Raw genomic sequence first — 23,969 nt, 5'->3', positions numbered from 1 at the left:
AGCCTGCGAGTTCAAATGGACCTCATCAAAATCCACCTTTTTTCACTCCTGTCAGCGGCGCAGTAATCAGCAGCAGCTGGTATGTTCATGACATTTGTAGAAATCCCTGTCAAGCAGGGTTAGAGTTACTGCTGTGCATGTGTGACTTTCAGCAAGCAGGGGAGGGTTACGGGAACGACTGCTGAAGGTAACCTCCAAGTGACGAGAAAGTACAAAGACAAGGAGGAGGAGGAGGAGGAAGAGGACTGGTGGTGCTCTTCAGGAGCTGACAGGTTGTTGTTTGCAACATCAGAAACAGGACACAAAGTGGACAGCCGGAGGGACAAACACTGTCCACCAGCTCCTCAACATTTACAGTCAGATTTCTGGGTTGTTTACTCACCACACAGTGGACTGGAAGGCTTGTAGCAGAAAGATTTACAATGAGAACATGTACAGCATACAAACACAGAACAAGAATTCATTCATCTTATAGTATTTAGCATTTTCTGATTTGTTAAAGTGTTGCTGTCCAGCTCCAATTATGTCAATTCAAAGTTAAACCTGCAGTCTGGAACTTTTGTCTCCTTCTTCTGGCCTTCAGCTCTGGCAAACTGATCACTGCTGGTTGATGTAAAACGCATCACTACCGGTGTTGCCTCAGACACCAGATTTAAAAACTTTGTGAACTTTGAAATACAGCGAGATTTACCTGATGGTGATTGGCTAATTCAGCATTGTGTGAACTTGTTTGGCGAGGGCTTGAATGTAACAGTCATTCATTCAGGGATGAAAACAGTACAAAAAGATCAGATAAATTTTGGTTTATTTTTTCAGATAAACTGAGGTATTAAATGTTTATTTATGGGCTGAGAGAATTATCCCATTTCTTTATGTTAGATATACTTAAAAATCCTTTTGCCTATCTGAAAAGTGGCATCAAATGAACGACATTTCCTAAATGGGACACAAAAACTCTCCACTGAAACACAGGATGACCAAAATATTTCATTAAATTTTCTTTATGTTATTGTCTTCCTGCAGGTAAACTGTACAGTTCTCAACTCTAACCAAGCACAACTACATATTATATGTCACATCATATCTGACAACACTGAGCGCAACATTTTTCCTTTCATCAAAACAAGATTTCAAGCACTGATTTAGTAACTTGTTGTAATTTCTCCTCGTTACAGAGCCTATAAACACACAATCTTCCTCACTGCTGCATATTAACAGATGATGTGATGTATTTTCAAGCTGACAAGCTGCTGTTCACACTTGCCTCGGTGCACTACTCCCCCTAATATGATGAGAGCTTAAGTTTCAGACACTCTCCCATGCTTATTCTAAATGTGGTACGAAGCGGTCGTCATGTGTTTCCACCCACTTGTGATGCTCACAGAGCCTTAAGTATAGCACACGCTGAACATCATTATGTGTTAACTTGTAAACAAAGCAGACAAACCAGAGAACTTCCCTCAAGGTGGCTGGCTAGCACTAACCTTGGCATGGACCAGCATCCAGGAAAAAGGCGAGATATGTTGCAGGCATTCAACCTTTTCGAGGTAAATCTCTAAGAAAGGCTGAATAACATGCACATAACATTATTAAAAAAAAGCAGTTAACAGATGATAAGCAGCTGCAACGATTAGACGATTAATCCCGTCGAGTCATTCCAGCTTTTTTCAAATCTGATTTGAGATGCTTCTCCACACATAACGTGCAGACGAGAGAGTGATACGGATCTTCTCACGCAACATTTCCATGAGTGTTGAAGGATTCCTTTAAAAGTTTCACATCAGCAAAGGCAGTAATTGTTAAATCTTCGACTCAACATGAGGGGCTTCCCGAATCTATTTTTGCATTGACCGTTTGGCTGGATGCAGGTGTTGCTGCTGTATGTCGTCTCCCTGCAGAATGTCAAACTTCCTTCCAGATTAACAGTTACATGTTGTGTCAGAGAAAGCTTTGGTAATGATAAATATGTGCCTGGAAACAGTGTAAAAAATCAACTGCAGGCTTCTTTTTGATGCCATTCAATGTTACTGCTGCAGATGGATCCCTTTTCACAAAGGTTAACTTTATAATAATGTTATGGTTCCAAACTGTACATGCATGTATGACTGGTTTAGACCCCAACAGATGTACATATGGACGTATCAAAACAATGATAATGACCATTTTCTCCTGACACAATCCCAAAAACAAAATGTTGACATTGTCCTGACATCTGTCCAGAGTTAAGGCCAGTAAATCCAAGAGAGGGGCTTTGAAGGTGAATGAGCAGGTGGTCCAGGATGAACATGAAGGTCATGATGCATCACGGAGACACTAAGAGTTACATACGGTTCATTTTTTCATGAACTAACACAAAGACAATCCCTCTCTGAATAAATATTATTACACTAAACGCAATGATTAGGAGATTCCTGGGCCATCTGAGCAGCAAACACAGCATAAACGTTCAGTAGCTAATGACAGTGCTTGACGGTATGGAAGGCATGTAAAAATAGTGCGTGAGGATCATCACCTGTTGCTGCTGACATGTTCCTATTACCACTAGAAGATCCTGTGCCATATTTAAGTGTTGGGTAGAAATCGATAATGCGTCTTGATTGACATTTGAACAGAGTGACTTTGCCGAGTTGGGAGCATCCTGTTTGCTTCGTCAGCACATTCATCTTGATAAAAGGAGCTTCAACCTCCTGCTGGTGTTCACTTAGAGGCCTGGACCACTGGTAGGAGCAAACACTTACCCTTCTAACACAGGCATCTGTTAACAGCTGTGCATTTGATTCAAACTACTGAGGTGTGCAAACCCTGTAAGTAAGTCACACAAATATCCTCAATTTCGGTGAAAATCTTTTGAGTTTTGAAAGAGGATGTGCTTTATTTTCTTTGTTGTTTGTCTTGAGGAATCAATATGAGCTCTGATGCCGAGATGGCCCAGTACGGGCCGGCGTCAATCTTTCTCCGTAAACCCGAGAAGGAGCGAGTCGAGGCTCAGAACCGGCCGTTCGACGCCAGAACAGCCTGCTTTGTGCCTGATGCCAGGGAGCTGTACATCAAAGGTGTCATCCAGCAGAGAGAAGGTGGCCAAGTCACCGTGAAGACCGAAGCTGGGGAGGTGAATCCGTTTACCAAGTACAGTATCACTGATTCATCCATTTTACCACAAATCAGGCATCAAGCAGTAATAAAGCAGAGTAATTTGCAGGTATTTAATGGTTCATTTTTAGGACAAATTCAAAGAAAAAACAAAAATAAGTGTGAAGCTGGTTTACTTGGTTGTGTCCAATCATATTTGGGTTCATACATAGTTGTTAATTTGCAAAAGTTCTTAATAAATTTTTTAATTGACAGAAAATATTTAGTTTCAGTGTGTAGTTTTGTGTGTCAAACGATATATTAGTATATTAGGTTGCTTCAATAATTTTTAAAAAATGGCTGCTATGTAAATTCTTAGGACATTTCTTTGAAAGAGATGTAATTTGGTCATATATGGGAACACAAGTCAGTCTCTAAACGCTTCGCTCAACTAGAGACTGAGGACAATCTCCTAGCTTTCACTGTTAAAACTGGGTGGAAACACATAAAGGGTTTTAAAAAAAAAACAACCTGTATTGCAGAACGAATCCAAAGTCTTTAGGGTGGCCCTTCATATTGGGGTGCTGACATGCAGTTCACTGTGGAGGAGAATGGGGGGCGGGGGGAGAGCATCATTTTCAGTAAGGCGGTCCTTGACAAAATGTAAAGGCCGTAGGTTTGTTAGCTGCTGTACTTGCTGCCGTTCAAGCAACTACAGTACAATTAGAAATCCCTAAACGATCGGTAGGCAGGGAGATCTTTGATTGTCTGGTATTGCAAGACTAGAGAAATGTGCTCGTTATAGAGTTTAAGAAACAACCTAATATGCTAACATGTAGTTTGACACACAAAACTACACACTGAAATGTCACTGTGTTTTGTAAAATGTTTTGTTTTGTGAAATGCTGTTATGTTTTGCACCTCAGGGCCACCGTAACCTTCTGTTTAATATCTGCAAATTACACAAAATGAAGCGTTATCCATCAAGTGTCGTGTTCTAGATGTCGGAATCTAGAGGCAGCTATTTGTTTACGTGTCTACTTTTATTGTTTTATAGCTCATGGACTCAATTTCCACTTATAACTGCATTATCCAAAACTATTTGAGAGCAATAAAAGCATACTTTACTGCAATGAAGTGTAACAGGTGGCTGCCTGGAAGGTGAGAAAACACAATCAAAAACACTACAGTGTGCTTTAAAAGTGATCAGTAAAGGCTACGTGATTTGTTTAAATTACTACACATTATAATTCATTTTTATTCTTTCATTTAAGTTGTTCTTGTGTGCTATTTTTCTTTTCTCTTTGCTGAATCCTATTCGTTCAAGCAGCAGGGGACATTCTATTTTCACCAATCAATAAAATCCTCTTCTTTTCTCTTCTCAATTTATTTTTTTCCAGACTGTAACAGTCAAGGACGAAGATTGCCATCCTATGAATCCCCCAAAGTACGACAAGATTGAGGACATGGCCATGATGACCCACCTCAACGAGCCTTCTGTGCTGTTTAACCTCAAAGATCGTTATGCAGCGTGGATGATTTATGTAAGTATGCCGGCGAGAACGGGGCCTTTTTCATCTCATTTGTCTGACTGATTCTCTTATCTCTTATGTCTCACATGAATTCTCGTCTGCAGACCTACTCCGGGCTCTTCTGTGTCACCGTAAACCCCTACAAGTGGCTGCCGGTGTACGACATGCAGGTGGTGGCGGCCTACAGAGGGAAGAAGCGCATGGAGGCCCCGCCGCATATTTTCTCTGTCTCTGATAATGCATATCAAAATATGCTTACAGGTTAGAGAGAGAAAGGAGTGTTTTGATGACTGGTGACTAAAAAATGTTATTCATCTTTATGCGTGTCACATAATCATTATGTCTGTATAGTCTATTGGCAACTTCAGTTCCCATTTGACTACCGATCAACCCTTATTTTTAAAGTCAACCCTTTTTATTTCCATTTTTATTCGACATTTAACTGTGATAAAACTGTCACTGAAGCTTTCTCGTATCTCCATGTCTCCAACAGATCGTGAGAACCAATCTGTCCTGATTACGTGAGTCTGTTGTAGAGCTGCAACGATTAGTTGATTAATCGTTTGGTTGATCGACAAGAAATTAATCGGCAACTATTTTGCAGATTCAGTAATCTTTTAAGCAAATGCTTGCTGGTTTCAGCTGCTCAAATGTGATGATTTAATGCTTTTCTTTGTCATTGATTACAGTAAACAGATTATCTTTCATTTTTTTAAAACAATTAATTGACAAAATAGTCATCAGATTAATCAATAATGAAAATAATTATTACTTGCAGCCCTAAACTAAAACAATGTTTCATGATAATTCAGTCGGTATGTTTTTTAGTTGCATGCAGGTGTCTTCTGTTCTGTGTCCACAGTGGAGAATCCGGTGCAGGGAAGACTGTCAACACCAAACGTGTCATCCAGTACTTTGCGACAATCGCAGTGGCTGGTGGCGACAAAAAAGATCACACACCTGGCAAAATGCAGGTACTGGAAACAGGACAGAAATCTAGTTCATAATCCCTCAACAAGACACAAGACTGAAAATAAACTTCATGGAGTTCTGATGATTGCTGTTTTGTGTTTTCCAGGGGACACTGGAAGATCAAATCATTTCAGCGAACCCTTTGCTGGAGGCTTTCGGGAATGCCAAGACTGTGAGGAATGACAATTCCTCACGATTTGTAAGTATGAACCATAGCCTGTATGTAAAGATGGACATAGCAAGGTTTAATCATGGATGTATAAAGAGAACTGGATACAGGAAGAGCGCCAGGCTTTGAAGCCAATTTGACATAGCGGCCAAACCGTGTAATTACAACGTCACGTGATGCACACTGGCCCAAAAAGACTGTTTCCCATAGACCTACATTGTGAAAGAGACATCTGTAAATCAGCGGATACATTTTTCTGAATGTCATAACCCTGCAAAATGACTTGTCTCACCATCAGAATTAAATCCGTTTGGTCCGATCACATTTCAAAAGCCTAGAAGAGCCGCATGATTGAATTGTTTTATCCCCATTCAAGTTAGCCGGAGGGCTAAACCAGCTAGACTCGGCCAGCGAAAGTCGCTAGTGCGCATGCTCTATGGGCCGCACGATGCGGTAGATCTGGGTACTTTCATACCAGGAAGTTCATTTTTTATTGCTTCATGCGCCACTGAGCAACTGTATCCAGTTCTCTTTATACATCCATGGGTATAATGTAACCATTGGTTACAAGCCTCCAGTCGTGGTAGCTGCTGCTTGGTATGAGCTCTCATAAGGAGATTATTGACACACAAAATGATCCAAGAAATGTAATCTTGCCTTCTTCATTCTCCTGATATGTATTATCAACATTCATGATTTTGAGAGACGTTTGCCTGATTTCACAGAGGTTCTTATATTTCACAGGGTAAATTCATCAGAATCCACTTTGGAACATCAGGGAAATTGGCTTCTGCTGATATTGAAACTTGTAAGTTTGTCTTTCAAAATGAATAATCTCCAATATATTTATACTTGCAACAGCTAATCTTTACCTGACGTGTTATTCCATGTAGATCTGCTGGAGAAGTCAAGAGTGACGTTCCAGTTGTCTGAAGAGAGGAGCTACCACATCTTCTATCAGATCATGACCGGCCACAAGCCAGAGCTTATAGGTACGGTGAGAGCAAATTATGGGTACGTCTCAATTCCCTCGTTTGATCTTTTCTCACTCCTCGTTTGACCCAGAAATCATTCGAGTCTGCCATGAAGGACAAAAACCAGCCTTTGAGGAAGTGTTTTAACAGACTGACACCATTGAACATCTGTGATTTGATGCTGTAGCTTATCGGACTGCTCTGTTTTATGTTTTATAACAGGACTCATTTTCTGATTTACCATTTAGTTAAAAATACAGAATCTGTGTTAACTGTATGCCTGCAAATATTCATGAACAACAAGACTTTTCTTTTTGTGAGCTGTTATTTCTCATTTTAATCAGAATATTTAATAATATTTATAGTTAGAGAAGATTAGTTTATGATCATTTCTATTAAGTCCCACGCAAGGCTGAAAAATCTCAGTGCGTCGGGTAGGAACTATAGTTTGATGTGAGTTATATTTACATAACTTCCACTTTCCCTAAACCATTTGAACTAATAAAAAATATCTCTACAGTATAGAAGACATTCTGATCCTAGATTATTAAATAATGAATTACAATCACAATATCAACAAATGCAGTCCGCTGCAAAATAAATGCATCAACAAAACTGTAAAAGCCGAGATGCAAAGAAAAGACACAAGTGAGGGAATTGTGGATGCAGTTAAGGGATTTGGGATTTGTACCCTGCAGTATATCTTTCAGAGTGAGATATTTGTAAGACTAGATGTGAAGAATAAAAGTAATCCTATGTGTTTCTATCTGCAGAAATGCTGCTCATAACAACAAACCCATATGACTTCCCCATGGTGAGTCAGGGGCAGATCACTGTGGCCAGCATCGACGACAAAGAAGAGCTGGTGGCCACAGACGTGAGTTATCTCTTGTCGGTCCTTTTCAATGTTACACACATGCATTTTATTGGTTTCCACTAAGTGGTTGTTTATTATATTATTTTAAAGGGTTGAGTTTTAATGTAATACTTTTATTAAATGGGCATGTATGAAGCAACAATAGAGATATAAAAAAAAGAAGAAGGTTGTAGTGAACAAATTCAGATTTTGAGACATATTCTAGTTTTAGGTCTTCCTATTTTTGTCAAGGATTCATTTATAACATTCATGTTCGAACAGGGAACAAGACTTTTCCCTCATTATTATTAGCGAGACAAGACCAAATAGGTGAAAGACAGAACATAACAACAGTAAAGGAGCAGTAATGAGGAATGGTTAAAAACTAGTGAGTCTTAGGAAATTTTTAAAAAATCATAAATTAAAAAATAAACCTAATAAAAAAAAACTTTACTGACTGATTTTTAAATGTGATAGACTGCCACTGATGTCTTGGGCTTCACCAACGAAGAAAAGTTGTCCATCTACAAGTTGACCGGCGCTGTGATGCATTATGGGAACATGAAATTCAAGCAGAAGCAGCGGGAGGAGCAGGCAGAGCCTGACGGCACAGAGGGTGAGGCGCTGCACTTTTAGTCTTTCTGTTATCAGTAAAGACATGAAGGTAATATTAACAAAACATTTCATTTTATCTCTCAGTGGCAGACAAAGTCGCTTTCCTCATGGCGCTGAACTCTGCTGACTTGTTGAAAGGCCTCTGCTACCCCAGAGTGAAAGTGGGGAACGAGTATGTCACCAAGGGCCAGACGGTCCCACAGGTACTGTGACAGCTCCGAGATTGAGCAAGTGATAATGCATGACAAGGTCTATTTATATAGACGAATCTGGGTTGTAGGTGGAAGAAGACGCGCTGCCATTAGCGCCTCACTTGTAAACCTGCATATAACACTGTAATGTATTTAAAAGGATCTCACTCTTTGTTAAGACATCCCTCCAGGAGATCCCGTAAAAGTGGTTATATGTTGGAAATATAGCCATCATATACCATTAAAATGAAGGTTATAATTTTAAAAACTTTTAATGAAGTGAAATGAAATGTATGAAAGTTTTAATAGACGGCTAGACATCTTTTCTGGGCTGTTATTGGCTGCTTCAGCAGTGCACATCAAATTTGGAAAAAACCGTAAAAGCTGCGAGCTCCATAAAATATATTTTACTTTCATAAATCATTAAATCCTCAAGTTTCAATCGGATCCTGAGCTGCATGTCAACCAGGCACCACTAAAGACTGAGCAACAGTTGCCATTCCACATATTTCTTGCTAGCTTGGTGCTAGCGTTATGTTTCCTGGACAAAATTTAACTTTTACATTATCATGTGTGTCTGATTTTTAATACATTTGTAATAACTTTGTAATAACTAACATTTTTTCCTCAAGTCAGTGTCATAATCAATTTCAGACTCATGTTTGACTGAATAACTTCCACATTCACACAGACTTGCTTCAACTGTCGACCGTAGTTAACTTAAACATCTCTGCTTTCACTGTCTGTGTAAATGTGTTAATTTACTCTCTGCTCTGCCACTGCAGTAAGCAGCAGCACATAGGAGCGAACAACAAGGTGTTCCAATATTAAAAGTAATAGTCTCGGCAATTTGAAGAAATGCTACTCTGCTTAGCATCAGTTTGCCTCCACCTCATGTATTATTTTCTTGTAGACAAATCCGGTGTCTAATTTTTGTGTTGCATTAATGTATTTATAGTATATTCTGACTTGTTGCCAGAGGAAATTTGGAGCAGTAATGCAAATGTGTAATTGATGCTTCAGTTTTTACTGAATATTGTGTTAATAACACCTTGATATAGAATTTTTATCAGCCAGTCAGAAACTTCTTTTATCTCGTGGCCAAGATATAAATTATAAGATGCCTGTTTGCAAAAAATACATGTTTTTTGTGCTAAGGATTACTCCAAAACAACAAATTCTTGACTTTACATATCTTCAAAATCTCCTAATCAGGTCGCCAATGCAGTTAGCGCTCTGGCCAAGTCTGTTTATGAGAAGATGTTCTTATGGATGGTTATACGAATCAATGAGATGCTGGACACGAAGCAGCCCAGGCAGTTCTTCATTGGAGTCTTGGACATCGCTGGATTTGAAATATTTGATGTGAGCATGTGGACTCATTGATCATTTTTGGTCTTTTAATAGTGATAGGTTTCCATCAGTCAAACATATAATTTTATGGTATAAGTTAATACTCAGTTCTTGTCACAGTTCAACAGCATGGAGCAACTCTGCATTAATTTCACCAATGAGAAGCTGCAACAGTTTTTTAACCACCACATGTTTGTGCTGGAGCAAGAGGAGTACAAGAAAGAAGGGATAGACTGGGAGTTCATTGACTTTGGTATGGACCTGGCAGCTTGCATTGAGCTTATTGAAAAGGTAGGATAAATCTGCTGCACACAAAGTGAATATCCCACCTCATTTTAGACATCATCATATCTCATATGTGCTTGTAAAACATTCAACAGCCAATGGGCATCTTCTCCATCCTTGAAGAGGAGTGTATGTTCCCCAAGGCCTCAGACACGTCTTTTAAGAACAAACTCTACGACCAGCATCTTGGAAAAACAAACGCTTTCCAAAAGCCCAAGGTTGTCAAAGGCAAGCCTGAGGCTCACTTCACCTTGGTGCACTATGCCGGCACCGTGGACTACAACATCACCGGCTGGCTGGATAAGAATAAAGACCCCCTGAATGAGTCTGTGGTGCAGCTTTACCAGAAGTCATCAATGAAACTGCTGGCTTTCTTGTATGCCTCATTTTCTGGTGCTGAAGGTACGACATTCATAAAGCATTGAAATAATTCATATCAAAGCCCTGAAAAGTGCCCTAAGATGACTTTTGTTGTGATTTGGTGCTATATAAATAAAAATGACTGAATTGATTGATTGAAAAAACAAATTTGTGCTCTCAACTCATGTTTTTGTTGTGTAGAATCAGGTGGTGATGCTGGCAAAGGAGGCAAGAAAGGGGGAAAGAAGAAGGGTGGCTCCTTTCAGACGGTGTCTGCAGTTTTCAGGGTACAGAAATGATGATAATCTATGTAAAGATTACTTTCTTGCCCTGCATTGACCCCCCAAACTCCATTAATTAATAGGTAATGGTTGGTTAGACTGTTGCACTTTAAGGAGGCATGATCTGCATGTAGTTATAATCTCATCTCTACCTTGCAGGGCCAATTCAGGGCAAGAAGCACTAATTGTTTTTTATTTGTGATAAATTATTTCAAATTTTATTCTCAGTGTTTGATGTCCTCAAAAGAAGGTGTAATGACAACTGTACTTTTGTAGGAAAATCTTGGGAAACTAATGACCAACTTGAGGAGCACACATCCTCACTTTGTGCGTTGCCTGATTCCAAATGAGGTTAAAACACCAGGTACAGAGTTACAAATACTTCAGCACCAAATACTCCCAACTCGAAATACAAAAACACAAAATCATGGTGTTGAAATATGCTCCTTGTCTCAGTTGCCAATCATTTTCTGTCCGCCTCTCCGCAGGAATCATGGACAATCACTTGGTCATCCACCAGCTTCGCTGTAACGGTGTTCTGGAGGGAATCAGGATCTGCAGGAAGGGATTCCCCAGCAGGATTCTTTACGCTGACTTCAAGCAGAGGTCATTGATTCCTTACTTAACACACTTGATAAAGACAACTAAAACTAAATTATTCCTTGGTGATAGTTGGTGATGATCTTTTTTTTATCCAAATCTTAACAGATACAAAATCCTAAATGCCAGTGCCATCCCAGAGGGACAGTTCATAGATGGAAAGAAAGCCTCTGAGAAGCTTCTTGGTTCGATTGACGTTGATCACACACAGTACCGATTTGGGTCTACAAAGGTATGTGTCCGAATGGATTGAAGGGTAAAGTTTAGAATAGACTTGAGCCTTTACTACCAACTTAATTGGTTCATTGTAATGCACTAGATTCAGCATGACTACACTGTATTGTTGCAGGTCTTCTTCAAAGCTGGCTTACTCGGTACTCTGGAGGAGCTGCGAGACGAAAAACTAGTTTCTCTTGTGACGCAGACTCAAGCCCTGTGTCGTGGTTATCTCATGAGAAAAGAATTCTCCAATTTAATTGCACAAAAGTAAGGTCAGCACCAATGTTATCATGGAAACTACAAAAAATACTGTACAGACTAAGAATTGTTGCTGTATATCTTACAGAGATTGTGTCTGGATCCTGCAATACAACTTGCGTTCATTCATGAATGTCAAACACTGGCCATGGATGAAGCTCTTCTTCAAAATCAAGCCACTCCTCAAGAGTGCAGAAACCGAAAAGGAGATGGCAACCATGAAAGAGGACTTTGTGAAATGTAAGGAGGATCTGGCAAAGTCAGAGAGCAAGAGAAAAGAGCTTGAGGAGAAAATGGTTTCTCTGCTGCAGGAGAAAAATAACCTCCTCCTGCAAGTACAGTCTGTGAGTATTCATCATATCTGAAAGACATTGATCTCATGTGAAACACTGTCTGAATGATCAAACATTAGTTTCATCTCCCTATTCTTCTAAGGACTCAGAAAATCTTTGCGATGCAGAGGAAAGATGTGAGGGCTTGATCAAAAGCAAAATCCAGCTTGAGGCCAAACTCAAAGAGGTGACCGAAAGGCTGGAAGACGAGGAGGAAATGAACGCCGAGTTGACCGCCAAGAAGCGGAAGCTCGAAGACGAATGCTCTGAACTTAAGAAAGACATAGATGACCTGGAGATTACCTTGGCTAAAGTTGAGAAGGAGAAACATGCCACAGAAAATAAGGTGCGTTATTTCACCTGGACTGTCTGATTGGTGCTTGTGTCAAGGACGTTGTGATCCCTTTGCTTGCTTGGACATCTCAACAACTACTTTACATTTTAATTAAATTGGGCAGAAAATAAGTCCGCGGGCCACAAAGGAAAAGATTAGTTTTTGATGCAGAGAGCGTCACCATGTGTCCATTTATACAGCAATTTGCAGTCATAACTCCTGAATTGCAAGTTATAGAAGAAAATTTCCTACCATCCCATCTCAGTGTAGCTCATGTTCATTTCAGCCAGATTTGAAAACATTTTGGTTTAACTTTTTTTTTTCTTCCAGTCCACACCTACTGGTACATACCATGTTTGGACAATCATGAAAAATATTTTCTCCTTTCCTATAATTGGTTGCCAATTGTTGTAGGTGTGGCCTATTTTACATAAATTGCCATAACTCTTAAATACATCATGCATTTGCAACTGTATTTAGGTTTTTTTCAAACCATAATTTGTTTGTTTTTGTCTGAATCAATGGATGAGATTACTTTTTCCTCTTGGTTTGGTTTCTTTTCACACAGAATAAATTAAGGCAAATCGAAACGCATCACTAAAAGGCACCTGAGAACGTTCATTCTGCTCATTGGTCAAATCTGTCTGGGAAAAGTAAAAAAGAAAAAGTAAAGAAAAGGTCCTATGTGCCCAAATATCAAGAGAACATCATACTACATTGTTAGTCCAGGTCAGACCTCAATGCATTCTCCGGCTAGCTGCTAGCTAGCTAGTTCATCAGCATCTCAGTATGCAAAATGCACCTGGCTACACAAGCCGTTTAGCTCAAACTTGCAGAGTATGCTTAATAGTTGGGTCGGATCAAGGTTGGATCACATTTCACAAAAAAACTGCTCCTCTAAAGGGTGTTTTGGTCCACACCTGAGTGTGATTGCTGTGTTCAGATCTGCCCAAATGAATCAAACCAAGGGGGAAAAACAACCAGAGCACTTTTTAACTGGACTTAATGCAGGTTTGATAATTAGATGGCATTTCACCTAAAGGTGTTGCTGCTCCAACATGATTATTTTACATGGCCAACACTCAGTGGGTCGTGAGTCTGACATGTTTGAAAGTTTTGCACATTTCATTCTAATATTCTAAACATGATCGACAGAATGATGTGTATCACCATGTCCAGATGCAGATTAAAAACTTCTGACAAAACTTTAAACATTTTAAACTATTTAAATAACAAAATTGAAGATTGAGTACAGCCTTGCTCTTTTTAGTGTTTAGTGTTTTTATTCATAATGGTGCATATGCATACTTCCTGTTTCAGGTTAAAAATCTTATGGAGGAGCTGTCTGGTCAGGATGAAAACATTGCCAAACTGACCAAAGAGAAGAAAGCCCTTCAAGAGGCCCATCAACAGACACTGGATGATCTGCAAGTTGAGGAAGACAAAGTCAACTCTCTGACAAAAGCAAAATCAAAGCTTGAACAGCAAGTGGATGACGTGAGTTAAGTCTGTAGACAATAATACATGCAAACACCAATGTTACTAAACAACCTAATTAAATTCATACAACTTGCTTTAAAGCTCGAAGGTTCACTGGAGCAAGAAAAGAAGATCCGCATGGACCTTGAAAGAGCCAAAAGGAAGCTTGAAGGTGATCTGAAACTTACGCAAGAATCCCTAATGGATCTGGAAAATGACAAACAACAATCTGAGGAGAAAATTAAGAAGTAAGTCAATACACTGATTGTGTGTATGTATGAAGGAATTAAGTCTTGGGATTTAAATTGACGACATTTATCTTCTTGTTCTCACAGAAAAGAATTTGAAAACAACCAGCTGCTCAGCAAAATCTCAGATGAGCAATCAATAAACAACCAGCTGCAAAAGAAGCTGAAAGAGCACAATGTAATAAAGCTTACATTTAATACATTAATCACACTGATAACAACCAAACCCCCCCTCAATGACGGTTTATCATTTTCTGTTTTTAGGCTCGCATTGAAGAACTAGAAGAAGAAGTTGAGGCTGAACGAGCGGTCCGGGCAAAGATAGAGAAGCAGAGGTCTGACCTCACCAGAGAGATCGAGGAGATCAGCGAGAGGCTGGACGAGGCCGGAGGAGCCACCGCCGCTCAGATCGAGATGAACAAGAAGCGGGAGGCTGAGTTCCTCAAACTGCGACGCGACCTGGAGGAGTCCACCCTGCACCACGAGGCCACGACCGCTGCACTGCGCAAAAAGCAGGCGGACAGCATGGCCGAGCTGGGAGATCAGATTGACAACCTCCAAAGAATCAAGCAGAAACTTGAGAAGGAAAAGAACGAATTGAAGATGGAAATTGATGATTTGGCCAGCAACATGGAAACTGTTGCAAAAGCTAAGGTGAGAAATGTATTTGATAAGAGAATCCAGAACTCACTTAAGCGCTATAATATGTGACTATTCTACATTAAAATGTCTAAAAACAACTAGACCTATGTTATATATTTTGTGTACTTACATTATCCCAAATGTTTCCAACAATTTTCAAACCCAGAGAAATCTGTAATTTTAATCAAGGTAACGGTCCGTTTCATTTGGTCGTCTGTCAATGGCGTCATACCTCCTCTACCAAAGAGTATACGGATACAAGATAATAAATTGACTTTTATTCAGTTTTAAGCCACATTTTTATGATAAACCTTTTAGATCTTGATTGTTTTTAACTGGATGAAGGATTTTAGTCATTTGACGTCTGGATCTTAACTCCTGTCCCAGAGAAGCTGGTTGTTTAACAATGAAGACAACAGCTCCTATGATCCCATGTTACATCACACCGTCATCCAACATGTTCGCACTCCCAACTCGTCAAATATCTACGCTTGGTCAGGACCCCCTGGCGTCACGTTTTAAAGCACGGGGTACCCCTTTAGCGTCATTTTTCAACGCGCAGTATCATGTCAGTCACTGTTAAAAAATAACTATATTTTATGGTGTGAAAACGCGGTGGTAAACAAAGATCATGGTTTGAGTTAAAATCAAAAATAAAATAAAAACAGCGAGGTGGTCTCGAACCGTGCTCTGCGCTGACTCTTTACAAGTTTCTGCCACTCTGTCTTTTGTTATTGTTTTGATTGAGAGACCCCTAGTGGCAGAAATGACATATTGTGCGTTTAACTGGTTGAAGGTCTAATTTGTGTTACCTTCACTTTATAGGTCAATCTGGAGAAGACGTGTCGCTCACTTGAGGATCAGCTTATAGAGCTGAAGACCAAGAATGATGAAAACATGCGACATATGGCAGATCTCACCAATCAGAGGGCCCGTTTTCAAACTGAGAATGGTAATTCCGTTCCTCCTTTTATTACAAATTTGTGAAATTACAGCCTTTAATTTAAAATGTTTTCCTGTTTTGCTTGTCGTAGGCGAACTTTCTCGACAAATGGAAGAGAGAGAGAGTCTCATTTCCCAGCTGACCAGAGGAAAGCAGGGATTCACGTCACAAGTCGATGACCTGAAAAGACTGGTTGAGGAGGAAGCAAAGGTAGTCAAAGGTCACGTTTGCAAACACAGATACTTTTCCTGTTTTACTTTGATGATGATGTTCCATATTGTTGTATTCCTGTGTAGGCTAAGAACGCCCTGGCTCACAGTTTGCAGTCAGCTCGTCACGATTGTGATCTCCTTCGTGAGCAGTACGAGGAGGAGCAGGAGGCCAAAGCTGAGCTGCAGCGCAATTTGTCGAAAGCCAACACTGAGGTGGCTCTCTGGAGGAACAAATATGAGACCGATGCCATCCAGCGCACAGAGGAGCTTGAAGAAGCAAAGTAAATACATACCAGGATTAGATCAATAGATCAGACTAATGCTGGATTTGCAGTTTATTTCTTAAAGGACCATTTCGCTGACCATGCTGCCGATGTTCTCTGTGTTTCTGGGGCAACTGCTACAAAATCTGTTGATAATATTGGTTCACTGTTCACAGGAAGAAGCTCGCCCAGCGTCTCCAAGAGGCCGAAGAACAAATCGAAGCGGTGAATTCAAAGTGTGCCTCACTGGAGAAAACTAAACAGCGACTTCAAAACGAGATGGAGGATCTCATGGTTGACGTGGAGAGGTCCAACAGCTTAGCAGCTACGCTTGACAAGAAACAGAGAAACTTTGACAAGGTATTTTTGGTTTGAAGTACATCTCATAGCTTTATAGCACATCAGTAATTATTACAGACTAATGTTTTAATGAATTCAGATCCTAGCCGAGTGGAAGCAGAAGTATGAGGAGACTCAGGCAGAGCTCGAAGGCGCTCAGAAAGAATCTCGATCTCTGAGCACTGAGCTTTTCAAACTGAAGAACTCCTATGAGGAAGCCCTTGAACACCTGGAGACGATGAAAAGGGAAAATAAAAACCTGCAACGTAAGTGTGAGGAGCAACTTTTGAAGTAGATTATTTCAAAAACCTCTCTGTAATTCATTTTTCCTTTCAAAACGCAGAGGAGATCGCTGACCTGACAGAACAGATTGGGGAGGTTGGGAAGACGATCCACGAACTGGAGAAATTCAAGAAGCAGGTGGAGACAGAGAAATATGACATGCAAACTGCGCTGGAAGAAGCTGAGGTATAACTGGTAGCCGAGGTGTTCATTTAAAACACAGCATGCGTGTTGTTTTCACGTAGAAAAAGGACAGATTATTGTAACACACTGTAGATGTATGGTGAGAGTAATCACAGACGTTTAAATGTTTTTTAAGGCCTCCCTGGAACATGATGAGTCTAAGTTCCTGCATGTGCAAATGGAGCTGAACCAGGTGAAAGCCGAAGTGGACCGAAAGGTGGCGGAGAAAGACGAAGAGATGGACCAGCTGAAGAGGAACAACCAGAGAGTGGTCGAGTCCATGCAGGCCACTCTGGACGCCGAGGTCCGGAGCAGAAACGACGCCCTGAGAATCAAGAAAAAAATGGAGGGAGACCTCAACGAGATGGAGATTCAGCTGAGCCATGCGAACAGGCAGGCGGCCGAGGCTCAGAAACAACTGAGGAATGTTCAGGGGCAACTCAAGGTACAACAGCATTTAGCATTGATGTCCACTTTTCATACCATTAACAGAGAGTAATAGGTTTAAGCAAGACTATGTAACTTCTGAAAGAATAATTAAAGAATAACGCTGGCAATGTTCTATATTTGTCTTATTGTCAACAATGAAGCCATTTCTAAACAAACTACTGTAGCCTTCATAATGAAGGAACAGTGATCACGTTTTTAGTCTCCAGAGAGTAGTTCTGTGTGTTACATATCAAGGTCAAGAAGTTGTGATTTGTAGCACAACAAGCTAATGAAACTCTGTAAACAGAACCATGTGCCAGACATGCTCAATGGCGTCTGCCTTACACAGAACTACTCTCCGGAGACTGAAAACGTGAACGCTGTTATTAGCCTTTGGAGCCATTTCTAAACAAACTATTGTGACCACAATATTCGTAGTAAAGGAACATGTCACCCAGTGCAGCCGTGTGGCTCACTGATGTGTTTTTAATCATTTTTGGACAACAACAGAGGTCTACAGCACAGAGGATTAAGATATATCAGGCTTTGGATACACACACAATACTTGTAAGTAGATAAATCATTGCTGGTTTGACTCTGCCGACCAGAAAGCCTTATCCTTTAACACATTCTTTCTCTCACGAATGAAACATTGAATTGACAAGCAATATATTGTAACATGAAAGGTTTTGTCGCTACAAAAGGTCTATGTGGATACCTTTACTATACAAACCACATTTCGGCGACCCACTTAAGCCAGTTGTAAGCAGCTTAGCATCTCGCAGTTATGAGTCAAAGCAACTGGCACAATTTGGCCATTTGGAGATGTTTTGGATAGGTTTGGGGACACCAGTCACACCACAAACTTGCTACCTTAAATTAGGCCTAAAGGTCTGGAATTTTATGCAGGTGTGGCTGAGAAGAAGGTATGTGGTGATTTGCGTAGTTCTAGCATAAAGTGTGTCCTAGTTATTGTTATTCAAATATGACTCATTATAGACGAGAACCAAAAACACTTTTTTGAGCCACATTTGAGCTAATGTAATTTTGTTTGTGTTTTAGCCACATGCTAAACAAGTACGTTTCCAGGAATGAAACCTAAGTCATGCATTTTGGCCTTACAGTTATCTGTTATAAGCTTTTCTATTTGTGAAAATTCAAAAAAAAGGGGGTAGATGTTAAGAGGCTACTGCATTTGCATTGTCAGGATGCCCAAATCCACCTGGATGACTCTGTCAGAGGGCAGGATGATATGAAGGAGCAGGTGACCATGATGGAGCGCAGAACCACCTTGATGCAGGCTGAGATCGAGGAGCTTCGAGCGGTTGTGGAGCAGACGGAGCGGAGCCGCAAAATCGCTGAACAGGAACTGATTGATACCAGTGAGCGCGCAGGACTTCTTCATTCTCAGGTAGGTTGTTTACCAGTGTTAAACGGACCCTTTTGAATTGTATTATTTAAATATATGTCTAAAATCTGCTTCATGTTTGGCAGAACACCAGTCTTTTGAACACCAAGAAGAAGCTTGATGCAGACGTTACTCAGCTTCACACTGAAATAGAGGAAGCTGTTCAAGAGGCCAGGAATGCAGAGGAGAAAGCCAAGAAAGCCATTACCGATGTAAAGTGCTCTTAAACGGCTGTTATTTGGGTTAAGACTGACTTCATTAAATTAAAAAGAAATCAACTCTTCCTATTGTGGCACTTGCAGGCTGCCATGATGGCCGAAGAACTGAGGAAGGAGCAGGACACCAGCGCTCACCTGGAGAGGATGAGGAAGAACCTGGAGGTCACAGTGAAAGATCTGCAGCACCGCTTAGATGAGGCTGAAAACTTGGCCATGAAGGGCGGAAAGAAACAGCTTCAGAAACTGGAGGCCCGGGTACGAATATCACAACGAACGGATGTGCACATCAATCATCTGCACGTCAGATATGCATCTTGTATAATGAGCATCTACTATAATTAAATCACAACACACAATTTTATGCATAAAACTTTGTTACTAATTTTGTTTATTTTGTGTTACTGCATGTCCTGTTTGAATCTGTGTGTTTGTATTTGTTCGTTTTCTTGGTAAATTTATGGAAAATGTGTTAGTTTAGGTTCTTTTATGATCAGGCAATCAACAGAAAATCAGTCTGCAGCTATTTTGATAATCGAATCATTGTTTTAGTCATTTTTGAAGCAAAAATGCCAAATATTTACAGGTTTCAGCTTCTCAAATGTGGAGATTTTAAGCTTTTTTTGTCATATACACAAAATAAACTGAATATCTGGGTTTTAGACAGTTTGTCGGACAAAACAAGACGTTTGACAACTTCGTCTCCGGAAAATTATCACCATAATTTTTCACTAATTTCTGACATTTCATTGACAAAAATGATTAATCAAGAAAATAATCAGCAGTTTACTCAAATTGATTTATTTATTTGGATCACCATTAAAAGCTCTAAATTCAAAATACTTCTGCAATAATTTCATGTGATAATGTGAATCAAAAGTAAGTAAAAGTAATATTACATCTACACATATATATGCAGAAATATAAACACCTGTATAAAACAGGTAATATAATAGAATAAAAAAAGGTACTTGATAATGTGAATAACTGTTAGTTGTAAGCCCTGAAGTAGATATTTTTGTACTTAAGTAGTTCAGCAAAGGATTCAAAATGTTACTAATAAAGTAAAAATACAGAACTATTATCAGCAAAATGTACATAAAGTATCAAAAGTAAAAGAACTCGTTATGCAGACTGACTTCTTTTGGAGTGATATATTATTACAGTATATTATATTGTTTTTTATTATCACTAACAAATACATGTCAGGGCATTTCAGTGTTGCAGTTCATCAATGTGGAGCCAATTTTACATACTTTGGGTAGATGAATAGTAATAGTACTGCATCATATTATATAAGTGTGTCTGTATATAGCACCTTTGACACACTAATGCAGCTTTAAGTGCTTTTTTTTTTAAAGAAAAGAGCAAACAATTTAAAAGTTAGACTATTAAAATACATTATTTTATGTAAATTTTCATCTGAAAAGTAACAAAAGCTGCCAAATAAATTTAGTGGAGTAGAAAGTACACTATTTCCCTCTGAAATGAAGTGGAGTACTGAAGTACAGTGCTTGAGTAAATGTACTTATTTACATCTCACATCTGAACTAACTTGCTCCTTTAGGTCCGTGAGCTGGAAAATGAACTAGAAGGTGAGCAAAAACGTTCTTCGGAGGCCATCAAAGGAGTCCGTAAATATGAGAGAAAGGTCAAAGAGTTAACCTATCAGGTAAAATCTACAACATCTTTGTCTCATTACTATATTTTAATTGTTAAAATGAACTTAGAGAGTTATAGAGAGAATTATTTGGAGGCCCGTCCAGCACTTCCCCTGAGAGAGGTTTGTTTTATTTCTTTCAGTCTGAGGAAGATAAGAAAAACATAACTCGACTGCAGGATTTGGTGGACAAGCTCCAGATCAAAATGAAGGCCTATAAACGCAACGCCGAGGAAGCTGTGAGTCACTCACACACATCAGCGAAAACCTACACAGTGATTCAGCGTCCCGTCACTAATACATTCAACATTATTCATCCCCCAGGAGGAGCAGTGTAACGTGCACATGGCCAGATTCAGAAAAGCTCAGCATGAGCTGGAAGAGGCTGAAGAGAGAGCCGATGTGGCCGAATCGCTGGCCAACAAGATGCGAGCCAAGAGCCGTGAAATAGGCACAAAGGTACTGAGTGTCCTGTGTTTTATAAAGACTGTAAATACTTTGCTGCTCCTTTGAAAAGAGGATCTCTACCCGGTATGTGCATCTCAATCACTGAGGCTGACACGATATGCATGTCGATGGCCAAAGTGCAAAACCTCCTATCTGCAGAATTTTCTGAATGGCGGATTTCGATTTGGATGATGAGAACAAGGAAGAGATAATCCCGCCCTGCGTTGAGACAGAAAAGTCACACAACAAAACAAATGCTGTGCGATTCAGTAAAGTACAGAGAGTTTGATTTATTTCTTAAGCATACAGCAAATTATAAATCAACTAAAAAAAGTGCCATTTTTACTTTACATATTTGTTTCTCTAGTACTGCAGCTCAGTAAGCATCTTGTTTATGTTGTTTCTTTCTGACCTTTTAAAAAAAACACTTGGACATGCATACGCGCCATGACTCAAACAAATACTGTCAAAATAATTTAATAATCACTTACTCCGACATGCGGAACAATAATTCTAGAGCGCGAGTTCCACCCGGGAACGTTTTGGCAGCGCACCAATTAGCTGTAGCATGTTAGCACCTCTGAGAGAGTTTAGAGAGGAGGATTCAATCTAAATATCAAATTATTGGTCACATTTCTGAATAATGAAGACATAGAGACTCTACTAATAATTATATATAAATAAATCAAATTTTGCTAATGCAAAGATGTCGAAATGATGCATCGTAAGTTCATCCTGCATTGTATCCGGTGCACACTCTTTTAAACCAGGTAACTGCAACATAAACGTTTATGGCAGTGCACTGATGTGAACCAGTGAATCTCCCCATCTCTAATATCTACACTTTGTGACCTCTGTGTTTATAGTAAACAGAAACTGACCTCACTTAATCACATCATCATTTTTTTATTATTTTATTATTTTTATTGAAGTATTTATATAATTTATCTATCTTTTATTTTATTTTTTGCTACAAGCATAACACACCCGAATCTCCGACCACCTCTGTCAGCGTTCGAGTTGCATTGTGGGTAATGTAGGTGCCACGTTTTGATGAGGAAGAAGAATGCGTGTAGTTAAAAAAGATGATATCTCTGGTTCTGTTGTTTTTTTTCTTTTGTTGACTGTCCGTCATGAGTCCAACAGTTTTATAGGAGTGCATTGCTAAATTGGTGGAGTGCTCCTTTAATACTCGTGTTAGAAATGATGCCTCCTTGTAAAAATTATGTATTAATATACAATAATTTTGTTTTTTTTTGATGTGTTTGTTTTCCAGGCACAGGAGGGACAAGGCGAGTAGCTGAACAAGACCCCGCCTGCTGTTTGAACACCAGCTGATACAAATGTGCATGACAGACAAATAAGATATACAGCAGTAGTTTATATTAATATTACAGCGTGTTAAATAAGTAAGTCTGATGGATCTTTGACATTAGCTACAACATGAACAACATCACAGCTGGTGTTTTGTAGCTACAACATTAAAAGTCTCCAAATATTCAAATGACAATAAATCTCCTTTAAGACGTGAGATAAATGGTAATTATTCCTGATCTTGAGGCTCCCAGTTTCAAAATCTAGTTTTAAAATCTACATTATTTAAACTTAGAGCTGCAATGATCACTCAAGTAATTAATCGTTCAACAGAAAATCAATCGCTAACTGTTGAGTCATTTTTAAGAAAATGGTTTCTTTAGTCGTCATTGATCATTAACTGAATATCTTTGGGTAGGACGTCACCTTCAGCTTAAGAAAACAGTGACCAACATGTTTTTAACCATTTTCTGACATTTTATAGACCAAACAATGAATTGATTAATTAAGAAAATAATCATTAGTTGCAGCTCTATTTAAATTTAATACTGTATATGTTACATATTCCTGAATTTATGTGATGAATCAATTTATTAAACAGCAAACCTGATTAATTGGTTAATTGATCTCTTCTGTTTAATAATCAATAATCAATCAATAATAGATCATTTGGTCATTCTGGTCAAACTGCTTTTACAGTTTCTTCACAGAAATGTATTTCCCCAATTCAAGTCAAAATTGATACATTTCTGTAGTTTCCTTCATTGTCATGGTTTAGTTTCCTGCATATTCTTGTTGTCTTTGTTTATTACAACAGTAATAAATATTTAAAGTTAAAAACAATTTGTCCTGTTTTCTTGCTCTTCTTCTGTAACAATCTGTGCATCCTGGAAGAGGATCAAAACTTCCTGAGGCAAATTTATGATAAATAAAAATTGACTTGACTTTTATCTATCATAATATATCAATACTTGTACAACTAATATTGAGCATCAATCATAGAAATAAAGGTGTCACTGATATAACTCTCTAGTAGGGATGTGCAGAGGTCCCAGTATTTGTATTTGTATCTGTATTTGTTGAGGCGGCAAAATTATTTGTATTTGTATTCGAATAAAAGTAGAAAGAGTCTTAAAAATCCTGTTTTTGTTTTTATAATACTTTTAATTTTAGAAAAAAGTGTTCATGAAGTGTTCCCTTGGGAGCACTCCAGGAGTGATGTCCAAATTATAAAATGTGCGTCATGTAGCAGGTGGATGTGACTCCCCTCGTTGAGACCTGCTGTTAGACGGAGCAGAGGAGAGAGACTGAGAGAGCGATGTAAACGACCTGCGCACTGGTATTTGACATGTTTTTTTTTCTTCCCAAAAACAAATAATTTTTTAAATATTTGTATGAAACAAATATTCGTAAAAACAAAACAAAACAAAAAAAACATTATTTGTGCTTTGCATTCAGGCACCCCCCTCCTCTCTAGATTAATAAAGTAAATCAAGCAGTTTTTT

General features: G+C 39.1%; 1 protein-coding gene across 1 annotated transcript; it reads left to right on the top strand.

Moving 5' to 3' along the window:
- The first annotated feature begins 1,050 nt into the window (after positions 1–1,050).
- Positions 1,051–22,803, top strand: LOC122967223 (myosin heavy chain, fast skeletal muscle-like). The gene is made up of 39 exons (XM_044331750.1): positions 1,051–3,109; positions 4,470–4,613; positions 4,706–4,862; positions 5,095–5,122; positions 5,464–5,575; positions 5,680–5,772; positions 6,487–6,550; positions 6,636–6,734; positions 7,490–7,593; positions 8,050–8,188; positions 8,272–8,390; positions 9,594–9,743; positions 9,852–10,022; positions 10,112–10,418; positions 10,578–10,663; positions 10,934–11,021; positions 11,146–11,263; positions 11,366–11,489; positions 11,607–11,743; positions 11,823–12,078; positions 12,170–12,412; positions 13,721–13,897; positions 13,982–14,127; positions 14,215–14,305; positions 14,392–14,781; positions 15,595–15,721; positions 15,804–15,922; positions 16,009–16,205; positions 16,364–16,547; positions 16,627–16,792; positions 16,870–16,994; positions 17,128–17,436; positions 18,628–18,831; positions 18,915–19,040; positions 19,131–19,301; positions 20,611–20,715; positions 20,847–20,942; positions 21,028–21,162; positions 22,427–22,803. The coding sequence occupies exons 1-39, from the start codon at positions 2,906–2,908 to the stop codon at positions 22,448–22,450; spliced, it is 5,835 nt and encodes a 1,944-aa protein (XP_044187685.1). The 5' UTR covers positions 1,051–2,905; the 3' UTR covers positions 22,451–22,803.
- Positions 22,804–23,969: the final 1,166 nt, after the last annotated feature.

The sequence above is a fragment of the Thunnus albacares genome, chromosome 17, assembly GCF_914725855.1.
Source record: "Thunnus albacares chromosome 17, fThuAlb1.1, whole genome shotgun sequence".
Classification (NCBI taxonomy): Eukaryota; Metazoa; Chordata; class Actinopteri; order Scombriformes; family Scombridae; genus Thunnus; species Thunnus albacares.
The sequence above is the reverse complement of the archived record's forward strand: the minus strand, read 5'-3'. Positions and strand labels throughout refer to the sequence as shown.